Source organism: Garra rufa, chromosome 14 (assembly GCF_049309525.1).
Source record: "Garra rufa chromosome 14, GarRuf1.0, whole genome shotgun sequence".
Classification (NCBI taxonomy): Eukaryota; Metazoa; Chordata; class Actinopteri; order Cypriniformes; family Cyprinidae; genus Garra; species Garra rufa.
This window is the reverse complement of record NC_133374.1, coordinates 34,062,560-34,086,708: the sequence shown is the minus strand read 5'-3', so window position 1 is coordinate 34,086,708 and position 24,149 is coordinate 34,062,560. Positions and strand designations below refer to the sequence as shown.

General features: G+C 38.4%; 1 protein-coding gene across 2 annotated transcripts in view; it reads right to left on the bottom strand.

The window, feature by feature from the left end:
- The window catches only part of nek3 (NIMA related kinase 3), a 50,844-nt gene extending 39,867 nt beyond the window's left edge, over window positions 1-10,977 (bottom strand). Inside the window, exons 1-8 of one of the 2 annotated variants that reach the window (XM_073817874.1) lie at window positions 10,575-10,977; window positions 10,402-10,495; window positions 10,230-10,327; window positions 8,290-8,373; window positions 4,772-4,839; window positions 4,265-4,351; window positions 4,117-4,171; window positions 3,748-3,948 (exon numbers count right to left, since the gene is read on the bottom strand). In XM_073817874.1, coding sequence (XP_073673975.1) covers window positions 3,748-3,948; window positions 4,117-4,171; window positions 4,265-4,351; window positions 4,772-4,839; window positions 8,290-8,373; window positions 10,230-10,327; window positions 10,402-10,495; window positions 10,575-10,778 — 891 coding nt within the window. In that variant the 5' untranslated portion in view covers window positions 10,779-10,977. The other variant, XM_073817875.1, reaches the window with a different exon arrangement.
- Window positions 10,978-24,149: the final 13,172 nt, after the last annotated feature.

Here is a 24,149-nt window from a genome sequence, read left to right as displayed (position 1 = left end):
TTCACCAAGTCTTTGACCAGAGCTCTGTTACCTGTTGTTTCCAGTAGGTCATGTGCAGCAATCCTCCATTGTTCTCGAAGTTTAAATGGCAACTTTAAGACAATTGCTCGTATGTTACTTGGCATATCCAGCTCATGCATATATTGAAGTTCCTCCATAACGTTGCAGCAGCCTTGCAAAAAGAGAGAGTAGGTCCGTAAAGCATTAACATCTTCATTCTTTATTGGAGCCCAGGATAAAGCCTTTTCAATGTGTGCCACAGCAATCTTGTACTTACAGCCAAAGTGTTCTTGTAGCAGCTGCTTTGCTTTATCATAGCCTAACTCAGGCGTCATATATATACAGCTACGAACAAGCTCCCTTGTTTGCCCCCTAGTAAACTGTTCCAAATAGTACAGGCAATCGCTCTTGCTAGCCTTCTCTTCCACTCCTTGTTCAAAAGCCCTCATGAAGGAGACATATTGGAGAGGATCTCCATCGAACAAAGGGATACTTCTTGCAAGCAAGGATAATAGACGCTGTTGTTGAACAAGTGATGTCATGTCATTCTGCTGTTGCACCCCTGAACTAGGTCCTCCTGTACGCCTTTGATTCATATTTGGCACATTAAGGTGAGGGGATTGCTGATGTATCTGGGGCAAGTTGAGTTGTTTGCCTATTTGAACCAGACCACTCCTTTGGTCTTGTAGCGGGCTGTTGACTAACTTGATGTAGCACGCAAGCCGAGATTGGATGAGTTGTTGATGATGTCCTCTCCTGTGTTCGTTGTGGTTTACTTTGAGGTGCACAGGTAAATTCACTTGCCATTGGATCCAGTTTGTGTGGAGGTGCTGACCTTTGCATTTCTTTCTCCAAGTGCGGATTCATAACATCAAATGCATTATCGCGGCATAGATTATCAGAAGCTTTGAGCACGGACAGTCTAGCAGCGGATTCAGCTAGCATAGTATCCAACTCCTGTTGCTCTAATTTTCTCCTTATCTGCTGCTCTTGCTCTTCCAGTGCATGCTTTTCCTTTAAAGCTGCTATACGAGCAAGCAATGCAGCCCTTTCAGCTTGTGCTTTAATTCGTACGGAAGAAGTAGCGCTTTATTTACTACCCACACTTTTCCCTGAACATTTACTGGTTGCATTTGAGACACTATCCTCTGGATTAATACCATAACCAATCTGGCTACCAGCAGCACCAACCCCTTTCTGACCAGCATTTGATAACCACAACCTTAGAAATGAAGTCATTATTAACAATCATTTTGGCTTTAAACCACACATCATGCTTTTCTTGTTCAGTATCAGGTAACATACTCATCAGAGATTCATGAACACATTTTGATTCATCACATACCTTAACAAGATCATCAAATACACATTAAACTTGTACAGCACTTCCCTTTTCAATCAAGTCATTCAACACATTTCTTAGACTGGCTGCCTTATTCAGCTTAGTTTTCCTTTCTTTTGGCAAACATTCCAATTTTTCAGCGAATGCTTTAGCAGTTAATTTAACAACACATTTCTCTTTACAGGTTTGCGCATCATTATTATGTTCAATAGTGTTCGCTTTATCGAATGGCTTGGCAAGCCTGTCCATCGTTTCAATCGTCTCCATAGCCCACTTCACATGTTCACAATGAGCTCGCAAGGCAGTAAGCAGAGTTCACAGAAAAATATGACGTTAATTACCCGCCCCTTATGTCACCAATGCATTGGATTTTGCCCAGCGATTTGTGTACACACAAATTGAATGGCGCTACACATACCTTGCGTTGGGCGCCGTAAATCCAGCGAATATGTAGACCCTCAGCATAGAACTCACGTCGCGCTGTGATGATGAATGGCGTAGTAATCCGAATACGCGTTGAGTAATTTCCAAAGCGTAAAACAAATACGCCATAGCAGACTCAGTATGCCGATATCCTTGTGACTTCCATTCAGACACGACCAGCTTGAATCTTCCTCTGTTTGGCGTAGCTCCTTGCAAGTCAGCAACACGAAGCTAAAGTTTTGACTTAGATGTAGAGGCTAAGCCTATTCCCAGATGACGCACCTTTTCTTTGATAAGGTGACGTGTAAATGCAATGAAGTCTTACTTGTTTTTCATTGATGTTCAAATGTATTGTAGTTGCAAACTCCAGTAGCTCACAAGTTTCACGTACCATCAAACAAATTACTGTTCGTATACATCAACACGGCCACATATTGTGACTTACACACCAAAAAACAAACCGTCACGTTAAAGCGTGAGTAAATGCGTGTGGTCAAAACTGTATGTGCTCCCTCCGTCTAGCAACACCTGCTACCTGAATATTCGTTCCCACTTATAAAACCCATTTACAGAGCACCACCTTGTGGAACGATAAACAATTGCCAAATGGCTCCTACACTATCAATCCACAAAAGCAATATATGCTGTCAGGTCACATATTTAGCAATTATACATTATTAGAAAAATGAAACACTATTTTATATTTAATATAATTAAAAATGACTTGAAAACCATAAAAATATGACTTCACATTGAATGCCAACTCCGTCATTGGCCTGTCACCGCCATGAGACAGAAAATTTTTTGAAGGTGACATCTGACAGTGTTAACAAATTTGGAATTTCTTTCACAAAACAAATGGAGTTCATGTAGTCACCATTTTTTTCTCTGCTGAAGCTAGATGCCAATAGAACCTGCTTCAGGGGAATAAAATGATCTAAGCATTTTTAAAAATTTTCTCAGAAACTGGAAACTGGTGTTGATATATCATGGTTGTGACATAGGAAATATTAACATTAGGATTTCAAATATTATAAAACTATAAAACTTACTAGAGCCTGTCTGACATTGCACTCTGCAGAGGTATAATGTGGCAAGGGGGTCCGTTAAGAGTGACAGTTGCCCCTGATATATTAATTTTATATAGATTTGATAAAATTAAATTGAATGGGAAAATTGTGTTAAATAAATTATATTATTAATCCCTCATAACATTTACAATTGAAAATATTTTCATCATAACATTTACAGTTTAATTATTTTAATTTAATTAAATCTAATAGCAGTTACAGTTGCTGGTCATGTGTTGTCCCATGTCTCAAGAATCAATGACATGACTTTGATTTTTTTTATTAAACATTACTTAGCAGTGTAGTATTGTTTTTTCTTAATAATTATAAAAGTAATAAAAAAAAATTTTTTTTAATAATAAATACTATGTGCCAAAATAATAATGTTTTATTTTCAAGAATTGTATTCTTTTAATAAAGTTTTATTTTATTGATTTTATTATATACAGTAGTGGCCAAAATTATTAGAACTGTAGCAACATCTCCAAGATGCTTCAAGAGACCTGCAAAGCTACCTGAAAAACTATGCGAAGTGCACCTAGGACAAAAGCTGCTTTAAACACAAAGGATGGTCACACCAAATGTTGATTTAATTTAGTTAATAGAAGTTAATTGATAAAGAAAATGTATTAATGCCATTATTTTTGACTGCATTCTCATTTTACAGCATTTTTACACAAGTGCCTAAAACTTTTAACAGTACTGTAGCTTTGCAGGTAAGTTTCTTAAGGCATTTCAAAAATTAGTTGAAGAGTTTTAGTAAAATGATGATTTAATGTAAAAAAAAAAAAAAATAGATACATCAAAACAATTCTGATTTCATGATCGATTTCCTTCTGCATTCCTGACGCAAATACTGATGTGCTTGGTCAAGTTTTAAAAATAATTTCAATGAAGAATGAGCTAATGTACCTCTGGCATCTGGTGTTTATGCAGCAGTCGAGACACATGGTGAGAGCTGAGAATTGTGTGTACTGAGGGTCTGTCTTTAGGGTTAGTCTTGAACATGTGCTTGATGAGGTAGTGCAGCTCATATGAGAAGTGACTGGGTATAGGTGCATACGCCCCACGACACACCTTTAAGATCAGATTTTTCCAGCTACGAGTCTGAAACTAATGAAGGAAAGGATGACAGTAAAAGAAGACAGGAAAATTTTAGGACAGGTGTCCTTAACATCCAAAACACACAGTAACAGCAGTTACAGTTACTATAACATTTTATAGTATTTGATGTAAAAGCCATTGTTACTTTACAATTTGAGGATGTTAAAAGAAAAATACCGGATGTTGGAGTGTGCAAAGTTCATACAAGACACAGCCAAGAGACCAGATGTCACTGTAATATACATGTATATTAGTACACATGTAATCTGAAATGTAAAGCAGGTATCAAACTGAGGAAATTACTGTAATATCAGAAAAATTGTACCTTTTATTATTGTAAGGTTTGTTGTCCCATATTTCTGGAGACACGTAATATGGTGTACCAACATAGGTCTGAGCGTATGCTTTTGCACTTGTAGAAAAACATAAAAAATTCTCAAATGTAAACATCAAAAAGTCCCACTTCATATTAAGTGGTCTTAACTACTATGTACTAACATCAGACAAAGCATTGCAAAACACTTTTGCTGCTATTGAGGTGGAATACCGGTAAGGTTAGGGACAGGTTTGGTGGTATGGGTAGGTTTAAGGATAGGTTAAGGTGTAAGGGATAGGACAACAGTGTAATTATATTAGAGAAATTAATTACAGATGTAATAACATGCAGGTATTTTTTTTTTAAATATAAGTACAATGTAAAAACATGTATGTACACCATAAGTGCACTGTATCAAATAATTAAGTTAAATGTAAGTACAGTTAAGGCCACCTAATATAAAGTGAGACCCATCAAAATTAAATGACAACAAATTCAAACAAAATTATTGAATACCTGTTTAAAGAACAAGCCGAACCAAAATCCCCCACCTTCACAGTTCCACCGTCTGTCAAGAAAATATTCTGCAATAAAAATGAGAAGGAAATTAGTATAGATTTTTATGCATGAAATAAAATCTTCCATTACCATTAATTTACAAGAGGTTCCAAGGTAGTGCTTTTACTTGAGTGACAACCTTCTACTTGAGTAATAACTTTGTACCATTTTCTGACAGCAAATAGTGTGTTGACCTGATAACACTAGCCTAACCAAGGCCAAACATGGTAACTATACATTTTGAGAGCAAACAGCTGTATCATGCTGAAATTTTTAACTTAAAGGGGTCATCGGATGCCCATTTTCCACAAGCTGATATGATGAGCAGACTGTAAACTTTAACAACATTTAGCCGCAAAACTTGCTAACTAGCACATTATTAGAAAAGACAATTTGCAAAGACTCTAAAAAGACTATATAAATACCCTTATACTCACTTCTTCTGTAGGTGAAGCTTATGATCATTCAAGATCATGAATGATTTGCATAAACATAGACACATTCAGGTAGATCGTCATGCGCATTTCCTTCAAAAAACTAAAGTAATGTTAATTCTCTGCGTCTTCAGCGGTTGTCGGGAGTAAATGATGACTTTGTTCATTATTACATCCAATAACAAAACACCTCAGTCGCAGACATTCTTGTCTTCCCCTGCTCTGGAGTCAACACAATGGCGTGTCAATCAGCTATCGTGGGAGCGGTCTTGGTCAGTGTGACGTCACACAGCCAAGAAGCTGAAAATGGCTTGATTTGACAAAGCAGGGCTCTATATTGTGACCATTTAACTCGCATTTGTGACTGCACTACTGCATGTGACTATGAAAAAATATTTAGGAGCACCATGTGCGACTGACCAGATCAGCATATTTGTGTTTGCGCTAAGGGGAACAAAGGTTTCTACGTGTTTTTGCAACGATGAGTACTATACCACAGACATATCTCATGAATCCTTTCATAAACAAAGTGTAGAGAGAGTGTAAATAAGAGATTCATTGTGCAGTATAGAAAGCTATGTTGATTATAAAGGAACTTTGTGAGATTGCGATGAACTAAGATGAGTGACAGCTTTTAATAATTTTTTTTTGGAGTTTGCAAATGAGATATTGATTTAATACAACTGTTAAATAAACAGGAAGTTAATATTAAGTGACTTACATTGTCTGACTAGAACACTATTGCCTGATTGTGCTCTATTTCCTCGTCAAAATTAGTCTGAAACAAGTCACACCTGAGAGGCTGCGCATTTCCATTTAAACACAGCGTTGGTTTTTAAAACGAATCTAGTGAAATGAATCAATTTCCCATTCATAAAGACAGTCACTTGCAATCAAATGAATGATATGATCTGCTGGCAGATTTTCATTTTTAAAGCATTTATTTTTATTTAAAAATATTTCTGTATTCAAAATGTTATATTTAAAACATTAATCTCAACATGAATTTATGAATTTGATTGCACTCATGCCACCTCTGAGCTTCATTAAACATAAAAATACACCTACAAGCCACTTTTGTGTTCTTCTGTGCCACCTCTGTAGTACAAATAAATTTAGTTAAAGGTCCCATATTGTCAAAATCGAAATTTCCTGGCTTTTTTCATGATAACTGAGGTCTAGGGGCTATGTAACTACCATATGAGTTTCAAAGCAGTCAATCCACAGTAAACTGCACACAGCCTGCTTAAAGTAGCTGTTCATTTTCACCAGCCGCTGTGACTTCCGTAACATTGTGACATCCGATCTACTCAGTCACCGCCTTCAGTCACCACCCCGAACACCAACCACTGTCCCACCCTCCTTTTGTCAAACCCAGACAATATTGTGTCCATAACATTGCTAAGCAACAACAACACGGAAACTAATCTAGAAAACCCTGTTCAGTCGATAGATGTCGAAACTACATCATTGCACAGGCTTCAGAACAACGTGAATATAAGAGACCACTGGCACGTCAACTTCAGCCTCTTTCACACAGCGATTCCGGTAAATACACGGATAATGTGTCCCACGATTTGTTCCGGAATTGTTTAATTTGGTTCATTCACAGTTGTTTTCCGGAATCTGTGCGTGCTTTACACACAACCCATAAAGACGTGACGTTTGGATGTGAGATGTAATGCGACGCATACTTTTCACTAAACTGAAACTAACCTGAACAAACTGTGCTTCAGTGCTGATAGTGAGGAGCTGGCTCTGCCCGATCGCCTCTTCGTTCCACTTTGCACGTATTTTTTTGTCGTGAAGAGTCGCAGGGTAACGTCCATCATCACTACAACACTGCCTTTATGGTTCTGGCTTTTGTTCACACAGCGCTCGTTCCCATAATTTTCCAGAATCAGCGCGCATTGTGAAAGGGGCTTTACTAAAGCAACAGTTATGTAGCTTACTGCATTCGGTGTTTGAAAAAGAAAAAACATTAATGATCATTCTGAAATATCCTGTTGAGTATCAGCAGGCTAGGCTCTCTCTATGGCTCTGGGTTTGGCTACAACGATACATGACCGTAGTTACCTGTGATTGGCCTGGCTGTGCGTCACTCAGAAAACAACAGGCCAATCAGAAGAGAGGCTCATGAATATTAATTACATGGGCCAAAATCGACCTGTTTTTGACAGAGCTCCTAAAAAAGGAGCTGTAAAAATATATTGAGATGGATTTTGGCACTTATACCGCAAATATATATTCTTAAGAACATCAACAACTAAAATAAACCTCCAGAAATGTGTACAATATGGGACCTTTAATACTGATTTAATTTGATTGGTAACGTTTTCTTATCCTACTTGTTCTTATTCTGTTGTTTTAATTAGAAATTTTAAAAAGCTTTAAAAATAATTTTTGAAAAAGCTGACATAAAAGATAATATACTTTTAATGAAGATAGAAAGATTTAGAATGTACTCCTGATATTTTGTCTGTACCCGTAATGTTTTTAAAGTTAGGTGCACAAGTGTGTACACACACTGCCAATATACATTTATGTTTAAAATGTTCAAAAATGTAAAAGTGAGTTTTTATATCCGATGACTCCTTTAAAAAAATTAATTAAACAATTTTTACCCTAAAAAATTAAACAATAAAAATCGGAAATTAAAAACATGCTTTTATAGAAGAGTTGTATTCAAACTATTTAATGTATTTTTAATAAGATAATAAATCTATACAATGACTGAAGAAACATCACATTATTGATTCCTTATAGTTTTTTTCTCTCATCTTTTTATCTAATAAATAAATTATCAGATAATCCAAATTTCCTACTGAAATATTACTATTGATGTGGTTGGTATAGTTACAGCTCTGCGTTTTGCCTTTGTAAAGTAGAATAGTTGTGCTGAAAAATGCACAATTCATGAACAAAAGTACATAGGCAAAAGTACAAAAAGTACATACTACCCCCCCCCCCCCAACACAAAATAAATGATAACTACATCTTTTAAAATAAGAGGAAAAAGTCAACAGACACAGTAGCAAGTACCTTTGATTTTAAATCCCTGTGAAGTACTCTCTTGTCATGAATGTGTTTGGTACCTAGACACATCTGTGCAAACCACTTCAGGATCTACAACAAAAAGATGACAATAGTGTATAAACTGCAAAACTGCATAAAAATTACCAAATGCAGTACTTTCTTATTTCTGATTAACCAAATTTACTATCAAGTTTATGTTAGTACTCGTTGCAAAAAAAAAAGGTACACTCCCCTCCAAAAGTGAGGACAATTCCTTTATTTTTGCTGTAGACTAAAAACAATATGAATATTCATGTGAGACAAGAGATCAACATTTCAGCTTTTATTTCCTGGTATTTACATCTGGATCTGATACACAACTTAGAACCCACCCATTGCTCATGTGAACAAAAGTATTGGAACAGATTGACTTAAACTAGATTAAAGTAAATAAGACTTAATATTTAGTTGCAAATCCTTTGCTTGCAATCAGTGCATCAAGCCTGTGACCCATTGACATCACCAAACTTTTGCATTCTTTAATTGTGATGCTTTTTTCAGGCTTTTAGTTGTTGGTTGTTTTGGGGAGTTACTCCCTTAAGTCTCTTCTTTAGCAGGTAAATTACATTGGCCAGTTCAAAACCTTCCACTTCTTGCCCCTGATGAACTCCTTGTTGTTTTGGCACTATGGTTTAGCTGCATGATGAAGGACCTCCCAACTCGTTCGGTTGCATCTTTCTGTAAATTGGCAGACAAAATGTTTCTGTAGACTTCATTTTGTAGAGTTTATTTTGCTGCTGCCATGATGCCATCATGTGTTACATCATGAATGAAGATTAATGAGTTTATCCCAGAGGAAGCCATGCAAGCCCAAGCCATGATATTGCGCAGATGACCTTGTATGTTTGGGATCATGAGCAGATCATTTTTTTCACCTAAGTTTAGCCTTTCCATCACTTTGGTTGAAGGTTAACCTTTGTCGCATCAGTCTCTGTACTTTCTGGCAAATTCCTGCCTGCCCTTCCTATTCTTCTTGATAATGAGTGGTTTGCATCATCTATAGTGTAGCCTATGTACTTCTGTTCATGAATTCCTCTGTGAACAGTAGATTTTGATACCTTTACTCCTGCCCTCTGGAGGTTGTTACTGATGTCACTAACAGTTGTTTTAGAGTCTTTCTTTACAGCTCTTACAATGTTTCTGTTGTCAACTGCTGATGATTTCCTTGGTCTACCCATTTGAGGTCTGTTACTTAGTACACCAGTGGTTTCTGTCTTCTTCAGGATATTCCAAATGGTTGTACTAGCTATGACCAAAGTTTGTTCAATGGCTCTGATTGATTTTTCATCTTCTCTCAGTTTAACAATCGCTTTTTTTTCACCTATAAACAGCTCTATGGTTTTCATGTTGGTAACACGTCTAAATACAAATGCAGGCAAAACCCAAATTTGAAACTGAGCGCAGACATTCAGTGCTATTTACTGTTGAAATAATCAACGTGTTAGGACACACCAGGGCTACAAAACACACCTGTCAGTCACATGTTCCAATACCTTTGGTTACATGAGCAATGGGTGGGTTTAAACAAAAGGTACTATCTTCTAAGTTGTGTATCAGATCCAGATGTAAATACCTGGAAAAAAAGCTCTTGTGTCATTCATCTTTTGATATTAAACCCAAATGTTTTCAGTCTACAGCAAACATTAAAGAAATTGGCCTCACTGTTCCAATACTTTTGGAGGGAAATGTATGTTAACAACGGTGCCATAATTACACCATATTTTTGTACTATGGTAGTACCAAGTAGTTTTTTTTCCCCATAAGTATGGCCAGGTCATGCATCAGAGAACCAAAACATTTTGATTAAATATAACCAGACACATTCTTGTGCTTTATGCTACACAACATTCAAGTATAATGGAGTATAATAATGAAAAATTAGGACAGGACCATCATCTTTGTCATACCACGTCCTCAGCGAACAAAACATTTTTTTGCTGTTGTATCCTTTGCAGAAGATCTCCACCACTGCAGAACTCCATCACAATGTACAGATGACCATCAGCTGAAAAGAGAGGGTCCAATTATTTTTTTAATGGCATTTGAGTAATTTTTACAGTATATAAAACCCTGACAAACCTTCAAATGAGTCTTTGAACGCCACAATGTTTGGATGCTTCATTCTGGAAAGAAGCACAGCTTCTCTTCTGCTGTTTCTTATCCCAAAATCAATCTATAAATCAGCACAGAAACTCTTTCATGCATTTTAACAAGTATACTCAATAATTTCTTTAATTCAGAGCTTTCATTACCTTTGGCAGTCGTATTTCCTTCACAACATAATTCTGCTCTTCGTTTATTGGTTGAACCAAAAGAGCTCGACCGAAAGATCCAATGCCAATGACTTTCACTAATGAATACTGATCCATAATAGCAACTTCAGACACAGAATAAATGCTTAAATCTGTTTTTACCCTTTTCTTTCTTAACGTACAACTACAAAACCTAACAAACATATGTTATTCACCTGTTCCAGCTTTATATGGAAACCAGACAACTGACAGGCAACATATATTTCTGTATTTTCTCAATAGTTTTAACTATTGCAAAACTAGATTAAGGATGTATTTGAGACAGGACAGTGGCCGCCCAAGTACAGTATATCACCATTAGCTTGTTTCATGCATAGATGGTTTCAGGTACAGGCGCGATGATATCACTTCCTTATTCTTCCGTATTGTGACATGACGTAGTAATGACGCCTTTGACCCGTGTACCGTGGATCGCACTCACTTCCAACTTATTTTTTAAATTTTTTTATTTAATGTGTCTTTTTTTTTTTTTTTTTTTTTTGGCGAACTGCTGACAATGTTGACGAAAATATTACTTTACAGTGGAAAGATGTTCTTTTAGGAATTATCGAAAATTTTAGAGACAGACGGACCCACGCGGTTTTTTAAAAATTAATTTCTTTATTTTAATACACATTTTACATTCATAAATGTAACTTTTCAGGTAAAAATCCATGTTTTATTGCATTTAAAAATTAAGTGAAGAATTATATTGAGTCCATATTGACCTCAAAGAAACAAACAGCTAGGCGAATTGTGCAAGCCTGTACATCCTTCCTATGATATTGTTTATCCCCCTTAGCTTTTGAAATTTCCTTTGCATTTGTTGGAATTGACTTGTATTGAATGTTTTGACATTGTTCAATAAAGAAAATAATAATAATAATAAGTTATTGATTTTGTATTAATAAAGATCACTGAGCATTGTGTAACTGGCCATTTCATTTTCAATTTTAATGACCATCAAGTTTTCAATTTCATTACAGTCACGTGATTCCGGCTTCTTTTCTCAGCGCTGGTCAGAATTTGCCAATTACAGATGTCTATGATTACTTATAAGATTACAAAAAATCTTTTTCAGAGAATTTATTTTCCAATGTTAATTAACAATACTTGTTACTGATATATTTCAACGCATACGATTTATACTGTACTGATTTTTTCTTTTGTCCTTATGTTTTATTGCGGCTCAATGGATGATTCGATTTCTGAAGCGCAAAGCGCCCTTTGAAGGTATTCAAAGGTTCTGTTATGACTGTGCCCACGTTTAGCCACTAGATGGCAGGAAAAGTATATAGTAAAGTTTAATATGAGCAGTCCGTGCTCCCCTACAGTATTTTATAGCATGCTTCCTATATCTGCATACTTCAAATCAAGTATTTGCATTTTGGCACTGAATTATCCTCCTAACCAGCGCCCCCACACACCTAAAATGACATAAAATTAAATGGCTGCAGTCCTTAAACCTGTTGGTCCAGACTCTGAAGAGGCATAATCCTGGGCTTTTTTGACAGCAGACACTGGGCAGTTTCAACAAGAATAATCAGTGTAGTAAAAGGAATTAAACGTGACTACCATTTTTGTATGACATACTTTCAAGAAACAAGAAAAAAAAGTAAGGTTTGAAAAACATTTGAATTTAAAAGAAATATTTTAAGTTTGAGGATAATTATCACAATACTGTATTTCCTGCAAGGTTTTTCCCCCAATTTAAATGTCTAAATCTTTCCAAAAAGGACACTTGGAGTTTCCAAAAGGACACCTGATTACCAAACAATATAAGACATTACACAAAAACAAAACCTTTTGTTTTGTATTTCCATTTTTATAATGCATAATAAATGTATATAACGCATCAGCAAAAACTGGGACATTTGTTGCATTTGTTAGAGCATTTTTGTAGCCCATAGGTGCATGGAAATAACTACAAATAAGACATATGTCTAATGCTGCGTTCCAGGCAGGTTTTTAGACTAGTAAATCACCACTTCAAACCATGACTCACGACTTTGTAGCGTTCCAGGCTAGTCACGCCAAACTACCTGGGCACATTTATGAATTATTATTATTTTTATTTTATTATTAATTTTATTGCAACGTTATATTGTCCTAAGCTCTATTTTTCCACCGTGTGCCACTTGTATAAACACTGCACCCATTAGGGCTGACTTTGTTGTTTGCGGGCTATGTTACGTCAGAACTCGTAACTGGGAGTACATCGATCTAGTACGAGTTCACGAGTGGGAAGTCACGGATTTGACTGCCGTTCCAGTGCAGTTTCACTGGTAGAAGGTCGGAAAAACACGGGTTACGGGTTGTCTGGAACGTGGCATTAGTCACACCGAGATGTCCCGCCCAGGGATGATCATGCGCCACAGCCAAGATAAATTTAGAAGGAACAACAATTTGATTACATTTACATTTACATTTATTCATTTAGCCGACGCTTTTATCCAAAGCGACTTACAATTGGGAATACAACAAGTGATTCATCCTAAGGAGGCAGATCAACATAGGAAGTGCTCAAAAATACCATATATCAGGCATTGTTAGAAGAGTGCAGGCTAGAAGGAGAAGATCAAGAAAGAGAGGAAAAACAGGCTAGAAGGGACGATCAAGAAGAGAGGAGAATTTTTTTTTATTGAGTCACATAGTGTCGAAAAAGATGGGTTTTCAGCAGTCGTTTGAAAGCTGTTAAGGAGTCTGCATTCCGGATAGGGGTGGGAAGATCATTCCACCAGGCAGGGACATTGAACGAGAATGTTCTGGACAGTGATTTAATACCTCTCTGTGGTGGTACAATGAGGCGTCTTTCACTAGAGGAAGGAGTGTAGATGTGTAGTAGTGAATGGAGGTAGGCAGGTGATGATCCGGTGGCTGTCCTATATGCCAGCATCAGTGTCTTGAATTTGATGCGTGCTGTAACCGGTAGCCAGTGCAGTGATATGAAGAGAGGTGTGACATGGGCCTTTTTGGGCTCATTGAAGACCAGTCGTGCTGCTGCATTCTGAATCATTTGTAGAGGCTTGATTGTACATGCTGGAAGACCAGCTAAAAGAGCATTGCAGTAGTCCAGCCTGGAAATGACCAGGGCCTGGACGAGGAGTTGTGTAGCATGCTCTGTTAGGAAGGGCCTAATTTACAGTATCCCAATCGTTATCTTCTTCAATCAACGAACGTGCATTCTATTTACGCATTATGTCATTGTCTCAATAAAACTGATGCTTACCTGAGTGTAACATCACAACACTTGCACTGGCACAACACTTCTCTAGCATGCAATCATTATTTTGAGCCTCAATGTGTTACTTACACGATACGGGCAAAAATGCAACCATTTCTGGTGCAACAAAAGTTTCAAGGTCTAAGTTAGATGCATTAATTTGTTCACTAGGAAGCTTTCCCTTTTCAACATCACTTAACACAGTATCACTCAGATCGACCTCATCCTGCTGACGGGCTGTTTACCTGTGCTCTTGTTGACACTGCAACAGAAAACACAATAGGAAATTTCTGTGCGAGTTGGTCAGGGTACATCTCCACCTGTGTTGTATCAGTAACATGTAACACTTGCATAACCTTACCACCGGCGATATAATTTCCCATAATAAACTCAATGCCTTTTATAGGAAATAAAGAACGAACTGTCACATCAAAGCATCCTGACACCAAGTCAAAGTTAAGCCAGAAAGGTAACACATCTGCTAGAACAAAGGACTTGCGATCCCCCTGTGTCACGCAATATCTTCACAATATTGATTGTTAACCTTACCCATCAGAGAAACCTCAGCATGATCAACCAGAACAGTGCAAGGTGAAGAGATGGTTTTAAAGGTGCCATAGAATGGAAAACTGTTTTTACCTTGGCATACTGTAGTTGAATAATAACAGTTCAGTACATGGACATGACATACCATGAGTCTCAAATACCATCGTTTCCTCCTCCTTATATAAATCTAGTGTTTGCAAAAGACCACCGAAAAATAAGTCAATTCCAACATAACACAGACTATTACGCAATAGTCGCGATCGTTAATAGTTACGCCCCCAATATTTGCATAGCCCTATCATCAGTAACTTCAGTACATCAGTAAAATAAGGCGAGCTACTGAAGGGACATGGTTAGCTTAATGCTAGCGCTAGCCTGTTACATTGCAGTACATAAGATTTCACTTACCACATAAACAGAGTAAGGAGAGATGACTGCACTGATGATGGTGAATGATTTGCAGATCCTGAGCATCACTAAAGCATCAAAACTTGTGTAGTTAGTCTATACTTCGCTGCAGTATAACGTTACACAGAGCACATGCGATCACAGTAGAGAGAGTAAAATGTCGGCGCATTCAAAACGGCAGATTCAACAAACTGTATATTAAAAGCGGCTAGAGTTAAATAAATAAAGCGGCTGTAATTAAATATACATTTCCTCCATGTGTTTCCTTACAGCTGTGTGAGAGCGAGCAGCTCTGTGAGACAGCCAATCAGAGCAGAGCCCCTCATTAATATTCAAGAAGCTTCCAAATAAGGCAATAACAGAGCATTTCATTCTAGGGACAATGGACCTGTAAAACCGTTTCTGGAGAATTTTTGCTCTTTTCTATGCCATATACCTTCTATGTAGATGTCAGAGTACAATTTAAAATATTGTTTCAATGCATTCTATGGCACTTTTAAGCAAAACCACTCCCAGAGACTGACTGTTGTACAGTAGTCACTTTTTGTTCCTTCAAATAGAGAGCGGTACGTTCTGAAACACAGTTTTTTTAACTTCTCAATCAGTCTGTTACAGTTTGAGGCAGAATGGAAGAGCACGAGGCGGGATTATCCAAGGACAGTCTTTTAATATAATCCACGATAACAAATACACGAAAACCAGAAGCAGGGGAAATCCAAACACAAGTAATGTAAATAATAGCAGACAAAGAAACAGGGAAGAACTCAAGACTTAAATACTAGCTGGGTAATTACAAAGACAGGTGTACCAGATTAAACTAACAAGGAGGAAAACCAAACATGGGCATAGGGAGAAAACAATAACATAAAGTCAATGGGGAAAAACAGAGGGAAACATGTAACATATTGCCCCCCTCCCGGAAAGGCGCGTCCTCGCGCCTAAAAAGAGTACAACAGAGGAGGGAGGATGGGGGTTCAAGAGGCAGGCGTGGGGCAGGCGAAGGGCAGGCAATAGAAAAGGGGTAAAGTCCATAAGGCCAGGGTGAAGTAGAAGGAGGGAGGAGCAAGGGAGGAGCTCCAGAGACCAGCCAGGACGAGGCCCCAGGGCGGAGTCGAAGGAGGGAAGAGCCATGGTGGAGGAATGGCAGACGACACCCTGGGGACGACCATGGAGATGGAGCTACTGGAAGAGACCCAGGTGGAGCAGAGCAGACGGAGAGCCAGGGTGACACAGAGGATCCAGAGGGCCAAGGCGGAGCTGACGGCTCAAGCGATCGAGGTGAAGATGGGGATCCAGAGAACCGCAGCGGAGCTGGTGCGACAGAGGACAAAGGCGGAGCCGGAGGGAAGGAGGAGCCTGACAGAGCCAGAGGGACAGAGTGACAAGGCCGGAGGGACGAGGGAGCCCGGTGGAGCTGGTGGGATGATGGACCACGGAGGAGACGAGGGAGCCAGGAGCCAAGGTGGACAAGGTGTAGCTTCGGAGACACAGGAGAGCTGGACAGAACCAGCGGAGACTCAGGAGGACTGAACGGAACCAGCAGGGACTCAGGAGGGCTGGACGGAACCAGCAGAGACTCAGGAGGGTTGGATGGAACCAGCGGAGACGAAGGAGACGGCTCGCTCGGCTGGTGTGATAGAAAACACTGAGCGAGCGATCCGGGAAGTGTGTAAGACACGCCAGATCTAAAAAGTCCCTAGTGTGGTCCTCCAGCGAACGGTCCTGTTGCTCCAGGCACAAGAGTTGAACTGCAGGCAGGTCCATTCCAGGAGAGGGGAGGGGAAAAAAAGGAAACAAAAGAAAGAAAAAACACTGCCTAGAAATACTCAATATAAGGGTCTGCTATTCTGTTACGGTTTGAGGCTGAAGGGAAGAGCACGAGGCAGGATTATCCAAGAATAGTCTATTAATATAATCCACGATAACAAATACATGAAAACCAGGAGCAGGTGAAATCCAAACACAAGTAAATAATAGCAGAAAAGAAACAGGGAAGAACTTAAGACTTAAATAGGAGGGTAATTACGAAGACAGGTGTATCAGATTAAACTAACGAGGAGGAAAACCAAACATGGGCATAGGGAGAAACCAATAACATAAAGTCCATTGGGAGAAACAGAGGGAGACATGTAACACAGTCAAGTCACCTTTATTTATATAGCACTTTTAACAACACAGGTTGTGTCAAAGCAACTTTACAATATTAAATAGGACAATAGTGTGTCAATAATGTAAAAGGACAACAGTAAATAATAGTTCAGTTCAAATATGTAACTTTATAAGATCCACCAGCTAGGCCGGGTACGGACTGGATATGGGGGACTGCAGCGACCATCTAATCTGGATACAGAATGAATCTGGTGGCTACGATGACCTTGGAATTAGAATGAAACAGACTAATATTAGCATAGATGCCATTCTTCTTATGATGCAAAAAATACATCAGGTGTTATGAGAAGTGTTCCCAGTTCCAGGTTAAAGAGATGGGTTTTTAATCTAGATTTAAACTGAACGAGTGCGTCTGCCTCCCGAACAGTGTTAGGTAGATTGTTCCAGAGTTTGGGCGCCCGCAGTTGAAGTTTTGATAATGTAACTAACATGAGGGACTATAATCTGACAAGAGCTTACTTACGTACTGAGAAGATAAACCACTTAGGGCTTTATAAGTTATTAGGAAGATTTTAAAATATACAATGTTTAATAGGGAGCCTGTGCAGTGTTGACAGAACCGGGCTAATATGGTGATACTTTCTGGTTCTTGTAAGAACAGCTGCTGCATTTTAGACCAGCTAGAGTTTGTTTATTAAGTGTGTAGAACAACCACCCAATAAAGCATTACAATAATATATCCTTAAGGTCATGAACCCATGAATTAACATTTCTGCATTTGACATTGAGAGCATAGGTCGTAATTTCGAAATATTTTTGAGATGGAAAAATGTGTTTTTGCAAATACTAGAAATGTGGCCTTCGAAGGAAAGATTGCTATCAAATAGCACACCTAGATTCCTAACTGGTGATGAAAAATTGACAGAGCAGCCATTTAGTATTAGACAGTGTTTTAGGTTTTTACATGCAGAAGTTTTAGGTCCAATAATTAACAACTCGGTTTTTTTCAGAATTTAGCAGTAAGAAATTACTCATCATCCAGTTTTTTATACCATCTACGCACTCCATTCAGTTTTTCAAATTGGTATGTCTCACCGGGCTGCGAAAGAGTTGAGTATCATCAGCATAACAGTGAAAGCTAACACCATGTTTCCTGATGATATCTCCCAAGGGTAACATGTAAAGCGTGAAAAGTAATGGCCCTAGTACTACTCCATACTGTACTTGTGATCGATATAATACCTCTTCATTCATTGCTATGAATTAATGGCGATCAGATAAGTATGATTTGAACTACGATGAACTTTGAACTACTACTTGAACTACTAATGATTTGAATTACGTCCGCTAGGGGTAAGACGCAATAAAAACAGACTCTCATCAAGCCGTCAGACCAAACACACGAAAACAACATTAATTGATTATTTGATTTATTTAAAAGATGAGAAAAAACATTTAATTTAGTGGTTCTTATGGACTTCAGAGAGACCCAAGGCCCAAAACAACAAACAAAATCAAACTAAAAATAAATCACACTAAATAACCTTCAAAAGAAGATAAGAAAAATAAATTACAAAAACCTTACCTAACTACACTTACAAAAACATAAAGAACAAATTCAAACAAAAGGGCAGGTCTCTCCTACAAAGACCACATAATTGGAACATAAGTAAAGGATGAACAATGATCTTTGGTCTGGCGGCTGACGGAGTCTGGAACAGCGCGACCGGTCCGAAGTCACACCGACTCCCCCTGGATAAGCGGAAGAGGCGTTTTAAAAGGACCGCCGATTGACGTCCAATAACCGCTGATAGGCGGTGCCACAACTGGCAAATCAGCGGCGATCTAACACAAAACAAGAATGAATAAGAAAAAACATAACAAATACAGAATACAATAACATAAAAACACATAACGTAACACATGCCAATGCACTTCCACTAATGCCAACATAATTTTTAAGTCTATTCAAAAAAAAATTCTGGTCAATAGTGTCAAACGCAGCACTAAGATCCAATAGCACTAATAGAGAGATACAACCACGATTGGATGATAAGAGCAGGTCATTTGTAACTCTAATGAGAGCAGTCTCAGTACTATGATATGGTATAAATCCTGACTGGACATCTTCACATATAATTTTTTCTATAAGAAGAAGCATAATTGTGAGGATATTAACTTTTCTAGTATCTTTGACAGAAAAGGGAGATCTGAAATCGGTCTATAATTAATTAATTTGGTCTAGTTTTGGTTTTTTAATGAGAGACTTGATAACAGCCAGTTTGAAGGTTTTGGGGACATATCCTAATGTCAATGACGAATTAATAATATTCAGAAGAGGATCTATGACTTCTGGAAGCACCTCTTTTGGTAGCTTAGATGAAATATACAAATATACAGTTCTTCCTCTCCTATAGTAGAGAATGAGTGGAATTTGATGCGATACTGTAGCTGACGGCTGCATGGTTACAATTTTATCTCTAATGGTATCTTGGAAGTAAAGTAGTTCATAAAGTCATTACTTCTGTGCTGTTAGGAAAAGTCAACGCCTGTTGGTGCTTTATTTTTAGTTTATTTAGCTACTGTATTAAATAAATACCCAGGATTATGTTTGTTTTCTTCTAAAAGAGACTAAAGGTAATCAGATCTAGCAGTTTTTAATGCTTTTCTATAGGAAAGGGTACATTAACGCCAGGCGGTACGAAAAACCTCTAGTTTTGTTTTCCTCCAGCTGCACTCTATTTTTCGGGCTGCTCTCTTTAGGGCCCGCGTGTGCTCGTTACTGTTTTCCTGACTGTTTTCCATAATCTTTCTTAAAGGTCCCATATTGTACACATATCTGGAGGTTTATTTTAGTTGTTGATGTCCTTAAGAATATATATTTGCGGTATAAGTGCCAAAATCCATCTCAATATATTTTTACAGCTCCTTTTTTAGGAGCTCTGTCAAAAACAGGTCGATTTTGGCCCATGTAATTAATATTCATGTGCCTCTCTTCTGATTGGCCTGTTGTTTTGCACAGGCGAAGTGACGCACAGCCAGGCCAATCACAGGTAACTACGGTCATGTATCGTTGTAGCCAAACCCAGAGCCATAGAGAGAGCCTAGCCTGCTGATACTCAACAGGATATTTCAGAATGATCATTAATGTTTTTTCTTTTTCAAACACCGAATGCAGTAAGCTACATAACTGTTGCTTTAGTAAAGCCCCTTTCACAATGCGCGCTGATTCTGGAAAATTATGGGAACGAGCGCTGTGTGAACAAAAGCCAGAACCATAAAGGCAGTGTTGTAGTGATGATGGACGTTACCCTGCGACTCTTCACGACAAAAAAATACGTGCAAAGTGGAACGAAGAGGCGATCGGGCAGAGCCAGCTCCTCACTATGAGCACTGAAGCACAGTTTGTTCAGGTTAGTTTCAGTTTAGTGAAAAGTATGCGTCGCATTACATCTCACATCCAAACGTCACATGTCTTTATGGGTTGTGTGTAAAGCACGCACAGATTACGGAAAACAACTGTGAATGAACCAAATTAAACAATTCCGGAACAAATCGTGGGACACATTATTTTTTGATGTATTTACCGGAATCGCTGTGTGAAAGAGGCTGAAGTTGACGTGCCAGTGGTCTCTTATATTCACGTTGTTCTGAAGCCTGTGCAATGATGTAGTTTCGACATCTATCGACTGAACAGGGTTTTCTAGATTAGTTTCCGTGTTGTTGTTGATTAGCAATGTTATGGACACGATATTGTCTGGGTTTGACAAAAGGAGGGTGGGACAGTGGTTGGTGTTCGGGGGGGTGACTGAAGACGGTGACTGAGTAGATCGGACATCACATCGTTACGGAAGTCACAGCGGCTGGTGAAAATGAACAGCTACTTTAAGCAGGCTGTGTGCAGTTTACTGTGGATTGACTGCTTTGAAACTCATATGGTAGTTACATAGCCCCTAGACCTCAGTTATCATGAAAAAAGCCAGGAAATTTCGATTTTGACAATATGGGACCTTTAAGCATAAAGGAGCACCCTTATCTAAAGTGCTAGAAAAGATTTTCTGTTACATCATTATTTTTTTTCTGAGCTACTGGATATACTGAGGAATTTAGATATAATTCAGTATAATTGTAAGTATAACACCCCTTTTTCAAAAAGACCAGCCAGCAAACAAGTTTTTACATTCTTTTTAAGTAATGTTCTAGAAACAAATATCTCAGAATGCTGAGCAATAATGAAAAATCATCCTTTTGACAGTTTTTAAAATTTTCAACACTTGGTTGCTTAATAAAGTCATTCAAATCACACTTTGCCTTTATTTACCACTTCGTTTACATATGAATCAACCAAGCACAACCTGGACCTAGAGGTGGAAACTAACTAATTAAATTTACTCGCATTACTGTAATTGAGGTAGGTTTTGATGCTGGGTGCTGGTTTTAGCTGGTTTATGCTGGTCCTTGCATGGTCATGTGTTGTTCAAGGACCAGCATAAACCAGCAAAAGACCAGCATATACCAGCTAAGGACCAGCTTCAACCAGCATCCCAGGATCCCAGCATTTTACTTTTACTTAAATATATTTTTGTTGAAGTATTGTACTTCACTACATTTTAAAACACATTAGATACTGAGTAAAAAAAAAAAGAAAAAAAATCACACCCTTAAAACTATTGCAGTAAATGATGGGCAGGAGAACCAACTGGCGCTAAAATCATAAGAAAGATAGAGACGCCTAAAAAAGCCTAAAACAGGCTTTAGTGGTGCAGACTAAGCTGAAAACAAAACCCTGCCGTATTCTGCTGAAGTTGAACTTGAAGTAAATAACTCAAATTAGACTGAAGTCATGGGCCGCTTTAATGTCCTTTGCTTGCTTTCTTTGTATAATTTATAATAATATTTGTTTAATTTTTCACGCTACTGAGTACCTCAAGGCTCAGTATTAGGGCCATTACTTTTTACACTTTATATGTTACCCTTGGGAGATATCATCAGGAAACATGGTGTTAGCTTTCATTGTTACGCTGATGATACGCAGCTCTATATTTCTTCGCGGCCCGGTGAAACATACCAATTTGGAAAACTAACAGAATGCATAGTTGAAATAAAAAATTGGATGGCGAGAAATTTCTTACTGCTAAATTCTGAAAAAACAGAGGTGTTAATTATTGGACCTAAAACCTCTACAAGTAATAACCTAAAACACAGTCTAATACTAGATGGCTGCTCTGTAAATTCGTCATCATCAGTTAGGAACCTAGGCGTCCTATTCGATAGCAATCTCTCCTTCGAAAGCCACATTTCTAGCATTTGCAAAACCGCATTTTTTCATCTAAAAAATATATCTAAATTACGACCTATGCTCTCGATGTCAAATGCAGAAACGTTAATCCATGCGTTCATGACCTCAAGATTAGATTATTGTAATGCTTTATTGGGTGGCTGTTCTGCACGCTTAATAAACAAACTCCAGCTGGTCCAAAATGCAGCAGCTAGAGTTCTTACTAGAACCAGAAAGTATGACCATATTAGCCCGGTTCTGTCAACACTGCACTGGCTCCCTATTAAACATCGTATAGACTTTAAAATCTTGCTAATTACTTATAAAGCCCTGAATGGTTTAGCTCCTAAGTACTTGAGCGAGCTCTTATCATATTATAGTCCTTCACGTCCGCTGCGTTCTCAAAACTCCGGCAATTTGATAGTACCTAGAATATCAAAATCAACTGCGGGCGGCAGGTCCTTTTCACATTTAGCGCCCAAACTCTGGAACAATTTACCTAACACTGTTCAGGAGGCAGACACAATCTGTCAGTTTAAATCTAGATTAAAGACCCATCTCTTTAACCTGGCCTACACTTAATACATTTTCCAATCCAAATCCGTTAAAGGATTGTTAGGCTGCATTATTTAGGTCAACCGGAACCAGGGACACTTCCCAAAACACCTGATGTACTCGTTGCATCAGAAGAAGAATGCCATCTACGCTAATACTAGTATCTTTCCTTCTTATTCCGAGGTCACCGTAGCCACCGATCATGTATCCAGATCAGACGTTTCACTGCAGTCCCCCGGATCCAGTCTGTACCCATCAGCACCCAGAGATATCCTTTACAGCCCTGAATGTCAGCAGAGACCACATCAACTAGATGAGCCCCAGAGACAGATCATCAGTGAAGACCCCATCACCTAGACGGCCACCGACGCAAGACTGCGAAAACCAGATGAGTCCTCTCCAATCTGATTTTGTGGCAACTTGGAACTCTTGCATCTACATTAATATTAGTCTGTTTGTTTCTTATTCCCAGGTCACCATAGCCACCAGATCCAGTCCGTACCCAGATCAGATGGTCACTGCAGTCCCCCGGATCCAGTCCGTACCAAGAGGTGGATAAACACCTACAGCCGAATGTCAGCGGATACCGTGTCAACTAGATGAGCCCCAGGGACAGATCATCAGAAAGAACTCCTACCCTAAACAGCCACCGGCACAAGGCCATGGGAACCAGATGAGTCCTCTCCAATTTGACTTTGCTGCAATATGGAACTTTTGCACTTTTATTGACATTTTATCTTATTATTTTTACTGTAAGGTTGCTTTGACACAACTTGTATTGTAAAAAGCGCTGTATAAATAAACTTGACTTGACTTGAAATATCCAGTGTGAAGTTGTGATTTTCTAATGCTTCAAAAGCTATTAAAAATATAATAAACGGTTCTTAGCTTGTTTTGTCTTGGTGGGATAGTCTGCATTTAAATCTCACATACCTCCCTAAATGTTTTAAATGTCATGTCTCGACATGTTTTTGGTTATTGCAGTTTAACTTGTAAAGGTGTTCCTTTATTTAAAAACAACTAGTTTGAGATTTATAGGCCTATATCATTTTTGCCCCCCTCCCGCTGTTAAAATGTAGCATTCCTCCTCTTCCAAACACGAGTTGATGCCAAGAAGAGCTTGATTTTGGTCTCATCTGACCACAACACTTTTACCCAGTTCTCCTCTGAATCATTCAGATGTTCATTGGCAAACTTCAGACGGGCATGTACATGTGCTTTCTTGAGCAGGGGGACCTAGTTTGTTACCAATTGTTTCCTTACAGTCCCAGCTGCTTTGAGATCATTGACAAGATCCTCCCGTGTAGTTCTGGGTTGATTCCTCACCGTTCTCATGATCATTAAAACTCCACAAAGTGAGATCTTGCATGGAGCCCTAGACCGAGGGAGACTGGCATTTATTTGTGTTTCTTTGTTT